General features: G+C 35.3%; 1 protein-coding gene across 2 annotated transcripts; it reads right to left on the bottom strand.

The window, feature by feature from the left end:
• Window positions 1-8,003: 8,003 nt before the first annotated feature.
• On the bottom strand, window positions 8,004-16,351 carry Nfkbiz (NFKB inhibitor zeta). 2 transcript variants are annotated; one of them, XM_010614605.3, is made up of 12 exons: window positions 16,177-16,351; window positions 15,678-15,708; window positions 15,459-15,559; window positions 14,903-15,277; window positions 14,423-14,862; window positions 13,626-13,731; window positions 13,139-13,285; window positions 12,895-12,958; window positions 11,993-12,162; window positions 11,030-11,140; window positions 10,738-10,905; window positions 8,004-8,726 (listed from the first exon to the last, which is right to left on the bottom strand). In XM_010614605.3, exons 1-12 carry the CDS (start codon window positions 16,303-16,305, stop codon window positions 8,673-8,675), a joined length of 1,896 nt encoding a protein of 631 aa, XP_010612907.1. In that variant the 5' UTR covers window positions 16,306-16,351; the 3' UTR covers window positions 8,004-8,672. The 2 variants fall into 2 exon arrangements, with proteins under 2 accessions (XP_010612907.1, XP_010612915.1); XM_010614613.3 differs by having other exon boundaries at window positions 14,423-14,901; window positions 14,972-15,277.
• Window positions 16,352-18,159: the final 1,808 nt, after the last annotated feature.

Genomic DNA, 18,159 nt, shown 5'->3' with positions numbered 1-18,159 from the left:
GAAGCTGGAGGAACTTTCCAGAGTGATGAACATAAACTATATCTTGATATCTTGTACGCCTTTATTGAATTGTTAGCTTAGCATTTATGCATTTCACTATATGTGAATTATAGCTCACAAAATTGAATTTTTGAAGGACACGTGCCTAAACTTTTAAGTTAGAAGTTTAGCTCCATCATCAATATATAACGACTCATTTAGCAATAAAATTTATAAAGAACATGTTCTTTATGGATCACATAGCCCCCAAGTGAATGTCTAACCATTTATGTTATAAACGGATGACTGGAGAATAGGTGCCTACTAAACTAATACAGCCCCGGCTTATTTTCTCTGATTTGAGGCTGCAGAAGAAACTATTAACTTGGATTCTCATCTTTCTATGCACCCTCAGTAACCATTCTTTTCATCAATTCCTAAACTATCTGAATTCATTTTATAAACAAGTTACACCATCTGATTTTTTGACTGCTACAGGGGTTGGGGATCCATTTCCTACAACACCTCCCCGCTCTCATGACAGGGGTGAGTGGTGATAGCATGCCTACATAGCAAGCTGATGCTACTTCTTTTTAGATATGTTGTCCTCATCACCCTTCCCATACAGACTCTTCTGGAAACACCAGTGATCAAGAAAGTAGACTTCCCTTTCCTTGCATTAGTCCTGGCTTCAATGGAAAACTGACAGACAAAAGTAAGCTGTCATGGTAATAGAAAATAGGGACATAGATCTATTGCAAAAGGGAAGAGGACCAAGAGAAAAAAAGGGGGATTTAAAAAGGAGAAGGAAAGGGGATTTAAAAAGAATTCAGATTTGTTATGTACATGTACCCACCCTCCATTAACAATGTAATCATTATGTACTAACAGTTCTTTGCAGTTGAGGAGTTTACCTTTAAGATTCACCTAGTTATCTATTCTAGCCCATAGGAAGGGTCAGGGGAGCAAATGTTAGCAATGGGTTTTTTCATTTAGACACTTTTACAATCTGGGGGCCCCAGTCTTATCAGAGCTCAAGACCTTGACAGTTATCACAGGGTAAGACCAAATGCCTCATTCAGCAATTAGTGCCTTCAGTGCCTATTAGTTTTGAGTTAAACAAAACAAACTGTTAGAGACAGCAGAAGCCATTTTACATTGTAACACTTTATGGTGTGCTATTTGTAAAAGTTTTCCTTATCACTGGAAAAAATATGGGGGGGCAAGAATAGCAAAATGCTTACATGTGGTGAAGCTTTGTGATAGGTACATGGGTGTTCAATACTTCCGTCTCTTTTTGTGTGTTTGAATGTTTCCATAATAAAAAACTGGTCTAATAAAAAAGCTCTACTATGGCAACCCAGAAATTAAATTATGAAAATCTTGACATGGATGGTGATAGAGAGAAAAAATTAAATCAACAGATATTTTGCCTTTGATAACATATTTGATTTAGCTTTAACTGACATAAAAAGTCTTATTTTATTTATATTGCCTGGGAAATAGAAATTGTCATGAAAGAAAAACCTAGTAACTATCCACAAATTCTTGTAATTTAAATGATATACTTCATTATACTGTATGGTTGGAATGTGTATTAAAATTAATAATCTGTATAAATTAATGTGTATATATTTTTATTATACTACATGAAAAAACATCAAATGTAAAGAGTCTGTTTGAAAACCATCTCACTTAAAATATAGACTTATTGGGCTGGGGGTATTTAGTTCAGTGGCACAACTTCTAATCACAAGTGCAAGGTTCTGAGTTTGAACCCCAATACCAAAGAAAAATAGATATGGATATCTTTCCAAGAGAACTAAAAGAATCATATCACAGAGAAGTATGTGCACCCATGTTTATAGCGGCACAGTTTGTAATAGCTAAATCTTGGAAACAGTCTATTTGCCCATCCGTTGGAAACTGGATAAAGAAGTTGTGGTTTTTCTATAAAATGGAATATTACTCAGCCATAAAGAACGAGAAAATAGATTCATTCATAGGAAAATGGATACATATTGAAGGTATACTCCTAAGTGAAATAAATAAGTCACACATGTGTAAATATCAAATAGTTTCCCTGGTGTAAATAATCTGCAACAATGCATAAGATTACTGACATTTAGAAATGGGAAGAAAGGAGCTAAAGGTGTAGGGAAGGTGGGATGGGTAGGGGAAGAGTAAAAAGGGAAAAGAAAAAAATGTGAGAGAATGAAAAGATGAAAATAAAGTGTTTGTAGATGGGGAGGGGAGGAGGGGGTGAAGGGAGGGCAGAGGTAAGGGGAAAAAATGAGAATTAAGATTTGTCATGTAGAGGTACAAGATCCCAACAATGAATGTAACTCTACTGTATCCCTGAAATGTACCAATAAACTCAATTAAAGCTGAAAAAAATAGATATAGATATATAGAAAGACTTATTTAGTCTACACAAACAAATCATGTTGTAAGGCTTTAAGAAGCATTCTGTTTTTTTGTTTTGTTTTGTTTTTCAGTACTGGGGATCAAACTTGGAACCTTGTACTTGTGAGGCAGGCAGCAGCACAACTGAGTTAAATCCCCAGCCAGTTTCTCTTTTAAACAAAGTAATGTAATACAATATATTATATTTGAAGTTGTCTATAACTTCAGTTCAAAAAATCATTATTTAAAAATTTTATCTAGAAATATTTTGGGTAAAGATCCTATCCAAATATTTGTTTTCTCATGTGATATATATTATCTTTCTTTGTTGTTTTTGAGATACTTGGTATGTAGTCCAGGCTGGCCTTGAACTCGTGGTGATCTCCTACTTCAGCTCCATGAGTACTGAGATTGCAGGCATGCACCCCCATGCCCAGCCAAAGTGATGTATTTTAAACATGCTTTAAATACACATAGGAAGTTATACCACAAAAAAAAAAATCATTGTCCCAAAGTTGTGTAATCTTACTTTAATGACTTCAAGAGCCTAAAAGGAGATTTTTAAAACAAGCTAGAAGGACTATTTCTTGGGGAAAAAATGAAGAGATCGCCTTTGTAAAATAAATGAAAGGGTGAAGGGAGGGCAGGGACAAGGGGAAAAATGAGAACCAAGACCTGTCATGTAAAGGTACAAGATCCCAATAATGAATGTAACTGTACTGTATACCTAAAATGTACCAATAAACTCAATAAAACACATGAAAAAAGTATTTAATGTTAAAACATTTGGAGCCAATTTGGAAAGACTGGCTTTCAGTGGACAGGTTACCTATAAGACAAATGGAAGCTGAAAAGGAAGAGCAGTTCGACTCCAGATCAGTCAACATATGGACTATGAAGGCAAATAAGAAGTTATTATGCAAGCACTTGAAACTAAAATCCTTCATGACAGACGTTTGGTTGCAAATAGGAAGAACAGGAAATACAGATTTAAGATAAATAGTAAAATAAGCAGTGATTTCAAACCTGAGTGCCAAATCAATCAAGCTAAGGAATCCACTCTTGTATCAGTCTAAAATGTGTTCTTTTTGTTAAACCAAAAGGTATTATATGCTGCTCAACAGTACACAGATATTGGATACAACTGCCAAATTCAGAATCTTGTAATTAATTTTTAAAAAAATAACATCCAGACCTAAAATAGTAAATGGCAATGAGTTTTTGCAAAGTGCAATCAGTACTTGTCATCTAATCTTTCAATTGCAGGCATTCAATTTCCACTGAATACCTAATCTACCATTATTTTACAGGGTCTGATGCACCAAAGCGTAAGATAGGCACCTAATTTGTGATGACACGTTGCTTCCCACATGGGTGCCTCCAGGCAGTGTGCTGTGAGGTGAAGAACAACACGTTTATTCATGTGTATGCCAGAGATAAGAAGGTGTGTTTTTTTGTAAGTTTAAAATAAATAAAGCTTTTAATCATTATATTTTTAAATTACAGTCCAGTAATTATTTTTGTTTCTCAAATTTTTCTATAAATGTACATGAATCTCCCCATCAATGCCAAGTATTACAGATCATATATGAATGCAGATATTATACCATCTGTTAGATCAATAATTATGTATAAAAGATTTTACAGATTCTGAAGACTAAGATTGCTCTCAAAAGACTCATCATCTTGTAAATTCTAGGTATCTGTTGTACAATTTTATGCCTTTAGTGAACAATACTGTATAGTACACATGATATGTAAGAGAATAGAACTCAAGTATTTTTATCATCATAAAATGATCTTTTTATAAACTTACAACTTTAATCTTACTCATTTTTAAGAGAAATAATGGTTGCATACAAGATTATAAATCCCTTTTTCCTGGTATTGTGGGTTAAATGGTGAACCCCAAAGATATTTCCAACATTGAACGTCTCAGAAGTTGTGAATTTGACCTTCACAAAAAGGATCTTTACACATGTAATTAAGAACCATGAGATAAGGTAATCCTGGGCTATTTAGATAAGCATAAATCCTGTGACAAGTGTCCTAAGAGATGTACAGAGGAGAGACACAGGAAGAAAAGATGGAAGCAGAGATTGTAGTTAAACTGCCACAAGCCAAGGAACATCTGGAGTCATCAGAAACTGGAATAGGTAAAGAGATGCCCCTTAGAGCCTTTAGAGTATGGTCTTGTTAACAGCCTAATTTTAATTATGGCTTTAGGATATGTAAGAATGAATTTCTTTTGTTTAAGATAGCAAATTTGTGGTTATTACCCAGTCTCAGCAGATTAATACACCTGGGGAATTTAAAAACCAGAATGATGTTAGAAAAGTGTCTTCTGAAAGCATAAAAACAGACTAGATGTCTCATTATTTCATCTCCATGCACCCCAGGATTCATGTGCCTAACACACTGTACACATTCATCAGTTGCTACATCATCCCATGGCATTCCAGCAACCCATTCTGTCACTACTAAATGGCTAATGCCCAACCACAGCTACTCTTTGAAGTCCACATTTCCCAATTTAGACTAAACACTGCACTAGAATCATTTTCATATATACCAACTAGGTGCCTTGAAAATCCTGGAAATTCTGATTTAGGGAGTTTGGGGAAGGGCCTAGAAAGCCTGACAATCTTTGTCAATGTAGTATTTATGAGGATATGACCAGAGGTAAAATGCAAGATGAAATTTATTAACAGCAACCCTGAATTCTAATGAAACTACATTAATTACCTGTTCCCACAAAATACTGTGCTGGTTCATGGTGTTTACTCTTTTTCACCTGCCAGTCAACTCTCCTGAAACTCTAGATCATATTCTCAACTTTGAGTCCTCCCTAGTTAAATATACATTTCCATATACACTCCTCTTCTGAATCTCCTTTTTCCTCTTTATGGTACTCATTAGTCTAATAAAATGTGTGCAGCACATCTCTCACAAGAGGCTGAGAAATCTTCTTTGCCTGATATTGCCTATGGTACATCTTTATGTATACACACACACACACACACACTGCTAGATATTGATTCAATTAATTATGAAAGAATCTGGGATTAAGAGACAGCACGCAAACTAAGGAAAAGCTCAATTTATAGCTATGTACAATGGGGCATGTCATTTCTACTGTTCTGTTTATCATGTTATATTTGCAAAGCAAATTAACTCTGAAGATTTCACTTACATACAAAAATTTTACTTGACTGAACATAAATTCAACTAAAGGAGTCTTAGCCTAGGAGTCATAGTCTTCTGAGTCTGTGAAGCCCCTGATGTTGTATACCACATTTATATATACACTATATGAGGCATGATCACAATATACAGTGAATGTACAATTTTTAATTACAGAAAAAGACACATTATCATTAATCCCCCTCAAAATATTCCCCTTAACTTTGAAGACTTTTTTCATCATTCCTGCCACTTCCTGAGGAATTCTTTTGTGTCTTTCTTTGCAAGGTGTGATCAGAAATTCAGTGAATGCTGCTGCTAAATACCATCCAGTGGAAAAGGGTAGGTTTGTAAGAATATTAGTGTCCTCATCCACCTTATTCACCAGATCTGGCCCTTTGAGACTGCTGGCTCTTCACCAAAATCAAAATGACTATAAAAGGTAAATGTTTTGAACTGATTTAGGACATTAAAGCAGCCATAAAGAGTACAACTAAAAGCACTCAGGAAAAAGGACTTCCACAGCTGTTTCAGAAAGTGGCAAGAATTTACAGGTAAAGTGTGTTAGAAGCAAGGGAAAGTATTTTGAGAGGAGCTCACTGCAATGTCTTTCTGTAAATGATTTTTAAACATTCCCTGGGTTTTTATCATGCTTTATATACTTATACAGTGGTGCCTCTGTTCATGAATTTAATTATTCCACAATTCTGGGGTCATTAACTGAATTGGACAAGAACCAAATCAAATTCAATGTTGACCTTACAGGAAAATTTGATTCAGTTCTCATCCAATTCGGTTTGCAACCAGAATCATAGAAAGAACAGAGTTCATTGACCAAGGTATCACTTGTATGTTTTTCTAGGGGAAAAATTCATTACTTTCATCAGACTCTCAACAGCAATTTTAAATTAATAATTAGGCTTTGTGTGTAGTAACTATAATGACTGATGCTGAGATATGACTTGTTCACTCAGCTCAAAATGGTATGTACAGAAAGAACCTCATTTATTACTATTCCTGGATTTTCTCTCCAAACTTTTTTTCCTGTGGTCATTGGTTCCACTTAATTTTTTTAGTGTATAGACTTAATGATCTATAGTATATATTAAACTTCCATTATCTTCAGGTCTTAAAACATCTCTTCTACTAATGAATTTAGCAAGTAGTTTTAATGTTAAATCTTACATATCTTCAGAAAAGATGTTCCTTTGTGAAATGGGAAGAAATGGACTAAAGGTGTAGGGAAAGTGGGAAGGGTAGGGGAAAGGTAATAAGGGAAAGAAGAAAATGAAAAAAATGGAAATAAAGTGTTTGTAAATGGGGAGGGGAGAAGAGGGTGAAGGGAGGGCAGGGACAAGGGAAAAAAATGAGAACCAAGACCTGTCCTGTAAAGGTACAAGATCCCAATGATGAATGTAACAGTACTGTATACCTAAAATGTACCAATACACTAATAAATGAGAAAAAAAAAAGCTGTTCCAAAAAAATACAAATTAAAATATATATTAAGTATCAACTCCCCATGATGAATGTATTCATTATGCATGGCAAACACATACTAACAAAAAAATAAAAACACAGTACTGTACCTAAAATGTACCAATACACTAATAAATGAGAAAAAAAAAAGCTGTTCCAAAAAAATACAAATTAAAATATATATTAAGTATCAACTCCCCATGATGAATGTATTCATTATGCATGGCAAACACATACTAACAAAAAAATAAAATAAAGTAATTTAAAAGTAGTTATATTTGCCATTAGTAGTGATTTTTCTACCTACAGAAATAAAAGGAATAAAAAAAGAAAGTGCTTATCCTTAAGATAAATTAGTGTATTAATGTTTAAAACTAGCCATATGTTTTTTCGCTGTGACTGGACTGGTTCTCATCTCTCGTATTTCTAGACAACTGACTATATCATTTTGTCCACAAGACATATTGGGTTGGGGTGAACAATGTGATTGATCCAAAGGGTATCTCTTTTATCTTACTTAGCTACAAAGACAGTAACTTAGTCATTTATAAGACATCATTTTTTTTAAAATACTTTTAATTATATTTATCACAATTAGTGTGCTATCAAGCCAAATACATTCCTTAGGAAATACCATAGAAAGCAAAGCAATGTTAACAGAATTAACATTTTTAAAATAAAACATTTTTAAATGATAATATGAACATCATGAAACATTACTATTAAGTAACAACAGAAAATATGAAGACATGTTTCAATATAAAGATAAAAAATAAAATCTCAAAAAAACTTATAAATTCTAGAAGGGAAGCAAGCCATAAAGTTCTCTTCAAAAGCATGCACTAATCTACAAGTAATGTATCTCATTTAAATCCATATTTACAATTCAAACATACAGGTAGTACTTTCAGCTAAATAGGGACTGAGTACTCCTGCCTTATCTACAGAGATTTTAGTTGGGTGATTACACAATAATAGCTCCTTTAAATGTGTACAATTTTTAAAAGTAGTGACAATTCACTTGTTCTTTTCTACTTACTGATTTATTTCAAATGTCTACATTACTGACTAAATATGTACAAATATTTTTAAAAACAAAAATAACTATTTATACAGTTTGCAAAGGTCAAATCCTAACCAAGATGCCTTTTCATGTAGTCCAATGACTAGAAACTTGTCAATGCCAATAACTGCCAGGCCAAAAGAAGCCTAAACCCTATACCCAGATTATTTTTTCTCCTTTCAAATGCTTTCATTTTTCTTAAAGAAATGTTTACAATTCTGCATTGCAACTGGCAACAGCTGCACAAGCAATGCCTTATACCACAAATCAATCTTTTCCTGCCCAAATACTATTATTAATTTAATGTAATTTTACCATTCATATTAAATTCAAATGTCTAGATCCCAAATATCTGGGTATGAAATATGCAAATCTTCCAAAAAAATTAAACATTTTTCTTCTTTTCTTTTAATAGAACCCACTATATAATAGTGAACTAAATATATTTGTTTCATAGAAACAACTTACATTTGCCAATACAGGGCAAATGGTCTATGTACAGATACATTAGGACTGCCTAACTGACAGTGAGGGTTGCCGACCAGGCTCCAAATCAATGGAGCTAATATGGTGCTGTTCTCTGCTGAATGGACTTTCCCTTCAGGATACGTCGGATCTGGAAGAGAAACAAATAGTATTTGTAAGGTTGGCTCATTGTTGCATTACTGGAAATTGAACCCAGAGCCTTCGCACTGAGCTACATCCCCAGCCCTTTTTCTTTTTTTCTCAGTTTTAAGGCAGGATCTTCCTAAGTCACTAAATTGCCTGGGCTGGGTTTGAACTTTGGGACCCTCCTGTCTCAGCCTCCCAGAGTGCTAGGATTCAGGCATACGCCATAATACCAAGCTTGTGAGATTTATTTCTTATGGTCAAAGTAATATATTTCCTTCTGAGTTTCATTCCTTTACTATATACAATTGTGCTTTGGTTCACAAACTTAATTTGCTCCTTGATTTTGGAAAGGATGGCCAGTTTTCCATATTTGGAAAAATAGCCATGGGTTACACAATGCAGAATTTGCAAACAAAAACAAAATTCTGCCAAATGCTTTTGTTTGCACACCAAATTGTTTACAAACAAAAGTACTCTACACCACTGTACTCTGCACCACTCCTACTAACTTATAAACGTAAAAAATATGCACGATAGGGCCAGGGATTTAGCTCAGTGGTGTCGCTGCCTGCCTCACAAGTGCAAAATCCTGAGTTTAATCCCTGGTCCATCCCCCCAAAAAAAATGCAGGCTATTCGTCAAGATTTAAAAGACTTTTAAAAATATTACAACTCTAATAAAACTAATTTCAAGTCTCTAATAATGATCCTTAAGTGCAAGACAGTAAAATATTTCTATTAAAAATCATCTGAAGTTAAAAATCTCCAACTACTTAAATAAGGCCTCTATTCTTTTCCTAATCTTTTGTCATTTGTAAGAACATTTATATAAGTAATGATCGCATATTAACCTGACAATTTTAATCTTTCAGACTGCGAAAGACAAAACGTGACAATTTCAAGAAAGAGGACTGGGATAAAGGATTCAACTATAGCTGTTAAAAAAGCAGCATATCCAGTAAGTGCGGGCTGACAATAAAAGCCTGTCCCCTCAACTCATACGAGAGCGAAGAGGGAAGTAATATAAGGGCCTTGACCTCTCCACACCTCAATGATCCCTGGGAGCACTGTTATTGCTGCACACCACAAACAGTAAAGTAGAAGCAAACCCTGGGCTTAGGACTCCGCCACCTATTAGTTAATGAAGACTTTTGTCCTTGAAACATCTCTCTCAATTCTCTGACAATTTACTACAAAATATTTTGTTAACTATAAAGCAGTAAACTATCAAGAAATTTAAGTTGTAAAGAGCTTTACAAATAGGAGTCGCTGTAACATAATGGTCACAGTGAAATCTAGAAATCAAAGAAAAAGCTGAACTGCATTCCACATATTTTATTTGTTAACTTATAATGTAATGATCAAAGCCGCAGTTATTCTGATTCCCCCAAACCCTAGGAAAAGATTTCTATCAAAAATATTTTAATTTCTTAAAGCTTAATTCTTATTATTTAGGAAGTTCACATAAAACTATTCAATCCTCAATGAGAGCATGCAACTACATTTGATTAATTTTAAGGTATAAAATACTTCTAAGTTCCAAATTATATACATAGCCTTTGCATTTCTTGTGTAGAAACACTTAGTATAGTACACAAAAATAATTTTAAGAGCTGATGTTCACTGAGCATTTACTATATGCCTGGAATTTTTTGGAAGATTCTCTAGATGTCAACTCATCTAATATTCACAATATTTGAAGCCTCACCGCTTATAAAACTAAGATTCTCTTTCCATGGTATCTGAAGGAATCTTAGTACTTTTTTTCATCAGCTTCCAAACCTTGAACCATTCTGACTTAACTCTAGTCTGAACCCAAATTGGTCTCATGAAGAGGAAAAAAAAGACTACCTAGGTCCATGGATAAAGCCCCAAACTTCCTATTCTTCCCTTGGTAACAAAGTAACTCCAAAATGCTGCAGAGGACCAGCTGGTTTTCCTCCATACAATCCTTTCCCCCTCTGTATTTCAGACCAGAGTGCCTAAGGTACTTCCTCTCCAAGCTGTGACCCTCACCTGTTCTCCCACAGGGCCATCAGGAACCAAATGCACAGGCTGTTCATTCTCCAAGTTCCGGGTACTTGGGTCTGCGCCCTTTCTCATCAACAGGCGGACGGCATCCAACTGTGTAACCCGGTACTGCAGGCTGGCAGCAACATGGAGAGCGGTGTTTCCATTGTAAGCCTAAAGACAAAGAAAGAAAGTAATACATGTCAGGAAGGGGGACTTTCATGAAAGAAACTAAAGCTTAAAGAAAGTATAGAAGGGTCATTCCCAGTCTGGTGTTATTAAAACTTTCTAAAAGTACCTTTGCATTCACAAAAGACAGGCAACTGGGCAGCTCCAAAAAGAGGCGGATGAGTTCCAAATTTGCTTCTTCAGCTGCCAAATGCAGAGCTGTGCGGCCACTTTTACGATCCTTGTCAAAGGTAAGAAAACATAAAAAATGAAAATTCAGATCCCATGCCTTACAATACACTTTTCCACCTGTCTCCAAAGTCTGAATCAGTCTTAGAAACTTACTCTGAATGTTTCCTTCTCCACAAATCCTTCCTGAAGCCAAAACTAAATAGTCTTTTATTGCTCTTAAATTCCCTATTAATTTGTCTTCTTGGCTCTTATCACAGGCTACTCTTGTATACAGGGTGGCCATAAAATGTAAAGATATAAAATAATACTTTCTTATTATGTATGGTATCAATAATCCATTTATTATGTGGCCCTTGTGTTTTCAGGATTGGTGACGATTGCGTAGAACTATAAGCTATCTCTCTCTTCTGTCTATTACACAGGAAGCTCCTGTAGGGCCCAAACAATTTACGATGAAGTCATCCCCCACCTAACACAGTGCTTTGGGGCATAGGAGATACTCAGTAAATAAACCCCAAACTTAAAAAGAATAAAATATTTTTCCAGTTTAAAAAACGGATTAAGTCCAAATCACACAACAAAGAAATCCTTACAAAAATATCTATCAGCATATAAAAATCAAAGCCAAAGTGACATCAGTTTTGAGCATTTTCTTTGCCTTTCAAAGATTTTTATTCATAGCTAAATGGTCACTCTGTATAATGATTTATAAATTATAAACAAATCAAGAAAGATTAAAGGATCTTTTTAAATTTACACTTCTTAACTACTTGTACATTGCTACTCACTCTATTTAATTAAAAACAAGAAAAAAAAAGTAAAGAAAAAGTTTTAATCTGTACTTAAGAGTAAGGTCTTTCACTACAATCTACCCTATTTGTAGCCTCTTCTGTAAATTTACCTTTGCTTCTACTGATGCTCCCATTTGAATCAGACACTTAATGGTGTCAACCAGACTCTTATTCTTCAGTAAAAGCTCCTGAACTTCAGGTGAATGAGGCTGTTGATTTCTCTGAAGTTCATGTACCACAGCATTGTGGGCCACAACTGCACAATGGAGAGGAGTCAAGCCTGGGAAAAAAGGATGATAAAGAAATGGTCAATTATTCCATCAAGTCTTTTGGTCATTCTAAAACAACAAATCTTGAAGATGATGGTCTCTCACTTTACCTATAAATGGGCTCCACAAAAACTAATAAGGCAATCTGAATATGATTAAGTACTAATTTTACATAAAGAACACTATAGTTTTTTTTTTAAATTAAGTTTTTTGGTATATTTTAGGAATACGTAATGAGCACATCATAGGGAAATTATACCTATACGTGACCTATCTTGCTTTTTTTTTGCCATTCCCCTAACCTCCTTTCAACTCCTCTTCCCCTCATCTACAGAACCTTTGTTTCCATTTTTTCCTTCTTTTTTCATTTCATTTTTCACTTCCTTCCTTTCCCCTTCCCCCTCCCCCCTCCCTAGTTACCTTTGAATATTTTCTTCCTATTTCCCAGTATCTATTACACATTTTGATCCATATTTACAGTTTGTTTCCTCGCACCAGAGAAACAATACAGTATTTACATGTGTGTCCAATTTATTTCACTAAGAGTATAGTCAAGTTGCATCCATTTACCTAGAAATGTCTCATTTATCCTTCTTTATAGCTGAGTAGAATTCTACTGTATTAAAAAGAACACTGTAGTTTTAATCCCCTTCCTTTCTTCTTAATATGACACTTAATGCTCTAAGATCACATGGGCCTCACTTTCCTCATGGTCCTTATCCAATTAAGTGGCAGTTGCTTACCATCATAGTTAGTTGCCTCAAGATCCACAAACTGATTGCTCCTCACTGCTCCCTTCTGAATTGCCTGCAAAATTTTAAGAGATGACCATCAGTTAAAGATAAGATACTTTTCTTGTAATATCCCAAGAAATGAATACATCAACTCAAAACAGATCATTGCAATAGGCAAGATATTTGCAGCTTCTAGTATCCAAGCCCTGGTCTTGAGACCTGAATATGAGAAATCAGCTTCACTGCCTCTTACCTGAAGCACCTGGGAGTGGCCCTTCTCCGCACAGACATGCAGCGGTGTTCTTCCCCAGCAATCTGTGGTGTTCACCTGAGCCCCAAGGTTTACCAGATCTTGCACAATGAGATGCTGATTGGCAGCCACTGCCACCTGAAAGGCACTCTGTGGATATTCAAAGAAAAAAAAATTTTAAATATTATCAGAACAAACAATATGAAATTAAACTCCCCAGAAAAAATTAATCCTATTAATAAGCAATCCAATACTATATGACAAGAAAACTAAAATAAGCATAGGGAGTGGCTTAATTATACATGGTCTTTGATCAAATAACTACAAAGTTAACATTATTAACTTCAAGGATAACGGTAGCAAAAAGTCAGTATCTCAAAGTTAATATTAACTAAGTCTCTTGATCTTGAGACAACCTACATATAACACTGGGCATTATTCACTTCACCATAACCACACCTTTGCCATTTTATGTTCTCAAGATCCTCACCTGTCCATTGTGCTCTTTAATATCTAGCATGTGAAGTACATTCATCTTTCTTGCAAGAACATAGGAAAGTGCTCTTCTTCCTTGGGCAACAGCAATATGGAGAAACCTGAGGAACAGGGAAAAGAAAAGAGATAAATTACTAGGTTCACAAAGTTTGTCTTTTTAAAAATTCTTCTGCATACCTAAAAAGTACCAATAAACTTAATGAAAAAAAATTCTTCTGCAGCCTTTGATATATACTGGTGCACTCAAATGAAACTAAAGCATAATTTGCCTTTTTTGCTAGGTTGATAATGTATCTGAACTACAGGAATTAAACTAATAGAAATAAAGAGAGAAAAATGCGAAACATCATGCTGATCGTTTTATTATTTTTTAAGACTCATAAAAATCCTACTAGGGAGTTATTTACACATTTACACATAAAGAAATAAAAGCACAGAGATTTTCAGTAATTTGCCCAAGGTCATAAAGATAGCATGACAGATTAGGATTCAGTCTACAAGTCAAGTTACAGTTTAAGCCTAATCATAACCTAAATTGTTTCTGCACTATAGACATGATCTCCTAAAAGCAATTTTTCAGACAATTTCTATGAACTTAAAACAGGTAATATTTTTAGTTGAAAATAAAAGGAAGACCTTTTCGTGAAATATAAACTAGTACAAAGTAGCATTTCTACCTATACTAGTCCCCTTGTTTAGCCAAACACTAAGATGTAACTTGGAAGACTCAAAAAATTCCGTGCCCACTAAGTTCAACATGTATGACTTAACATGAGGCAAAAGAATACTCACGTGTCACCATCTGCGTCCTTTGAAAGAAACTGGTCTTGAGAAATATTTGCCAACTTGCTTTCTTCTTGCTCTACTTGCCACTGAAAAAATGACTTCCCCAATTGAGTGGTGTTCATTGGATTTCTGTTGATGTTCAGAAATGGCAGTGAAGTGCTTGAAGAGGTAGAGTCAGTATTATGTGCCCCCCTGGCCTCACAAGCACTGTTTAACATCACGCTGAAGTTCTGCAAGTGAGCATCATTCTGTTGCTGGACACTGGGGAAAGTCTGAATGGGAACAGCAATATTCTCAGATCCCCCATGACCACTTACAAGAGATGTGAAACTTGGGTTTAGGCAGAACTGTGGTTCTTGACTCTCAAAGAGATTTGGTTCATAGTTGGGGGACTGAGAAGTTCTAAAGTAAGGGCTATATTCCAGAGTTGGGTTGTGGGTATGCTGCTGCTGCTGCTGCTGCTGCTGCTGCTGCTGCTGCTGCTGCTGGCTGCTGCTGCTGCTGCTGCTGCTGCGGATGCTGCGGATGCTGATGCTCTATGTTCTGGCTCTGTGCAGAAAACTGGTACATGGAAGCCTGGTCCATCATTTGTGGAGAGCTGCTGACTTGGAACACTTGATACTTTTGAGGTGAAGAGAAGACCTGCCCTGGTTCAGGGAAGTTCTGACACTGCTCTTGTGGGGAGTTGTGGGGCACCACAGAGCTCATCCAGCTAACTTGGACTGTGTTCAGGGAAACTGAGCTGCATTCATTTTTAATGTTTATAATGTTCTGAAGCAGATCAGCACTGCTGTCTGGTTTAGATTCACTGTGATGAACATCTTCCATGCTCTCACCAGGTGTTGGTGTTTGAGGTGGTGTCTGGAAAGAAAGAAAATGCGACTTGCATACATACTGACTTCTTTCTAAAAGTATTCTAGAGCCTAAGGGTGTGTAGTTCAGTGGTAGAGCACATGTTCTATTGGTTCAATCGCTAGCACCAAAAATATAAATAAAATTTTAAAATAACACAATTATTCCAGGAAAATAGTGAGATACTTACCAAAAACTGGGTATGCAACAGGGGTGGCCTTTTGCAAGATGGTCCATCAGACATAAAATCAGGTCCTTTTCTTTTTCCACTATATGACACTGAGTTCAATTCTATACTCAAGAAAGAGATAGGAAATATATGATCATTTTACTGTACAAATTTTACTTGTAACAACACAATTATTTCACTCTAAAGTACCATAAAATTTTGAATAGAAGTAACTTTTACCTGTGAATTGCTCAGTGTTCACACTTTGTGTCTGTAAGTAAAAAAAATTTCAATTTAATGTATATAAAATGGTTTTCTACTTAAAATATATCAATAAAGACTCACTTCTATCACCCTTTAGAGCACACCGTAAGTCTTAATTTAGCTACTCTCTCAGTATCTATTTTCTATCTCACTTTGTACCTTTCAACACCTTCATTTTCACTTTCACCTCAGCTCAATTCAGGTCAGTATGAAATTAAGAAAACCATTTGATCTTTCCCTCTCAAGTAAAAATGTTTCATTTTAATTGAACCCTATTTACTTCCTTGCCCCTAAACTGCTTTCATTTACTCATTCATTAAATTTTTCTTGCACATCTTCCAGGTGCCTGGGCTAAGGCTGACAACAAGATAAATATGGTCTATCCTATGTATTTTGTCTTACTGGACCTAGGTCAGCAGAGAATAACTCTGACAGACTCATCTCACAAACCCAACTCAAAAAAAAAAGGTGTCACCTTAAAATCATCCACAGCTTGGCCAGAAGACTTCTGTTTATGACTTCGAATGTGCAGCAAGAGTTCCTTCACTGAGTTCTTCACACGAACACCTTGAAAGGGTCCTCTCTGTTGCCTGCCAACCCCCATATGGGGCTCAACTATTCGAGAGAAAACAAAACATATCCCAACTACATCTCTTCACAACACAATTCTTAATAACTCCCAAAGCACGTCTGCCTAATGTTTAAACTCCCTGAGCAACAGACTGCAACAGCCTTCCCAACATGCTCTAGTTTGACTCTGTGTCAATACCAGCTCTACCTGACAATGGTTGCCTGACAGCTTTCTCCACTAGGCACCCTCAGGAATCAAAGCTCAGTCTAGTCAGAGATTCCCCAAACCAAAAGATAAACCCAAATTAAGTCTCTGAATCTCTCATACCTATCTACCCACAATGAAGGAGGAAAGATTTTGCCAATCAGAATCTTATCCATTTATAAATTATTCATCTTATTTATAATTATTATTGACTTTGGAAAAACCATGGGGAGGAGCAGGGTAAATATGATACATTTCAAACTTTTCAACCCAAAGGCTTTATGTTCACAAAGAAAATTGAAAGTCAATTAATTCCACTCATCTAAGAAGGCAAAAAACAACTTCCTCCAAAGATTTCAATGTACCAAAGCCTAATAATTAATGTCTTACATTTATTTTCAATATTGACTCAATTCAACTGTAGCAAGAAGACTACTTAAAAGTCACTGAGTTTAAACACATTTCTACATACATACATTGATTTCCCTACATTCACTCTTTTTAGAATTCCTTTTATAGGCCTTCTAAATAAAAAGGAAGTATGTTTATTTAACATTTAAACTTAGATACTTTACAATTTAGTACGTAAGTACACTTCTCTACTTCTGACTATGACTATGTTAGGACCTCTTGGGATATCTGTTGAAAACAAATATTCAAAAACATCAAGCAATGAGTAATTTGGCCACTCTGCCAAAATTGGAAAAAATTAAGATGGGACAGGAAACAATGCATTTGAACATATATATTATATATGACATATAATGCCTATAGATAAACAGCTCTATGATGGAGCAAACTAAATTATTAGTTGGTCTTAGGTTTAAATTTAGGGATTTCAACAGATACTTGGATTGCGAGACTCAAACACAATACTGCCCTGGAATGACAGCAGTTAAAAATAAATCACAGGGAGGGGGGAAAAAGTGCAGTTTCAGGAATCCCCCGTATGTGTGGTAAACCAATAACTAGCAAAATAGTTTCAGCCAGATGAAGGCTAAAGACCTTAAAGAACCTCCGAAATAGTCTTTAATACACTCTTTTTAGATTTGCTGCATTAACGTACTGTACTGTTAAATCACTTTTTGGGTATTTTTTTAATTTATAAATTCATTTAAAATAACTCTTAAAATAAAAGACAACCAAAACAGAAGTGGTTAGCAGTGGGGAACATCGGAAGAGATGATCTCTAAAAATCATGACAATGAGACTAGCCAACACTTGAGATTATCTAGGCGTTAAGTCTACCCATAGCGTTATCCTGTTTTCGCAGGATCATTATGCAACTCGGTTCATTAAGAAACCAACTCACAACCGAAGAAAGGAACCATTATACCAAATATAACTTATCCAAGCTAAAGCACACAGTTAAAAGAAGACTACGAACATCTATCTGGGCATCTTTGAGAAACTCTCCATCACAAATTAAAAGGATAACTAGAGGTGTTTTTCGGACCAGCTTCTCTTTTCCATCTTTGTAAGTGCTATTTCTTTCTTTAAAGTCCTTTTATTTAAAATTTTCATACTTTAGAATAAATTCTGACTTTAAACACAATTCCCAAAGCCTTACCCTCTCTGTCATAGCTTTTCACTACAAGAGCCTCCAGAAGAAAATTACACCTACATTAAACCCAAAGCCTCATCGCAACACATTATCATTCTTTTATTACTGAGAAAGGCTAA

The sequence above is a fragment of the Fukomys damarensis genome, unplaced genomic scaffold (genome assembly GCF_012274545.1).
Source record: "Fukomys damarensis isolate Sample0158 unplaced genomic scaffold, DMR_v1.0_HiC HiC_scaffold_24, whole genome shotgun sequence".
NCBI classification, from domain to species: domain Eukaryota; kingdom Metazoa; phylum Chordata; class Mammalia; order Rodentia; family Bathyergidae; genus Fukomys; species Fukomys damarensis.
The sequence above is the reverse complement of the archived record's forward strand: the minus strand, read 5'-3'. Positions and strand labels throughout refer to the sequence as shown.

Coding starts and splice junctions, on each gene's coding strand:
- Nfkbiz (XM_010614605.3), bottom strand. CDS start 16,305: ATGGGGGTTGGCAGGCAACAGAGAGGACCCTTTCAAGGTGTTCGTGTG. Junction 15,278..15,458: donor TGTTGCATACCCAGTTTTTG/GTAAGTATCTCA, acceptor CTTTCTTTCCAG/ACACCACCTCAAACACCAAC. Junction 11,141..11,992: donor GAGCATCAGTAGAAGCAAAG/GTAAATTTACAG, acceptor ACCTTTGACAAG/GATCGTAAAAGTGGCCGCAC.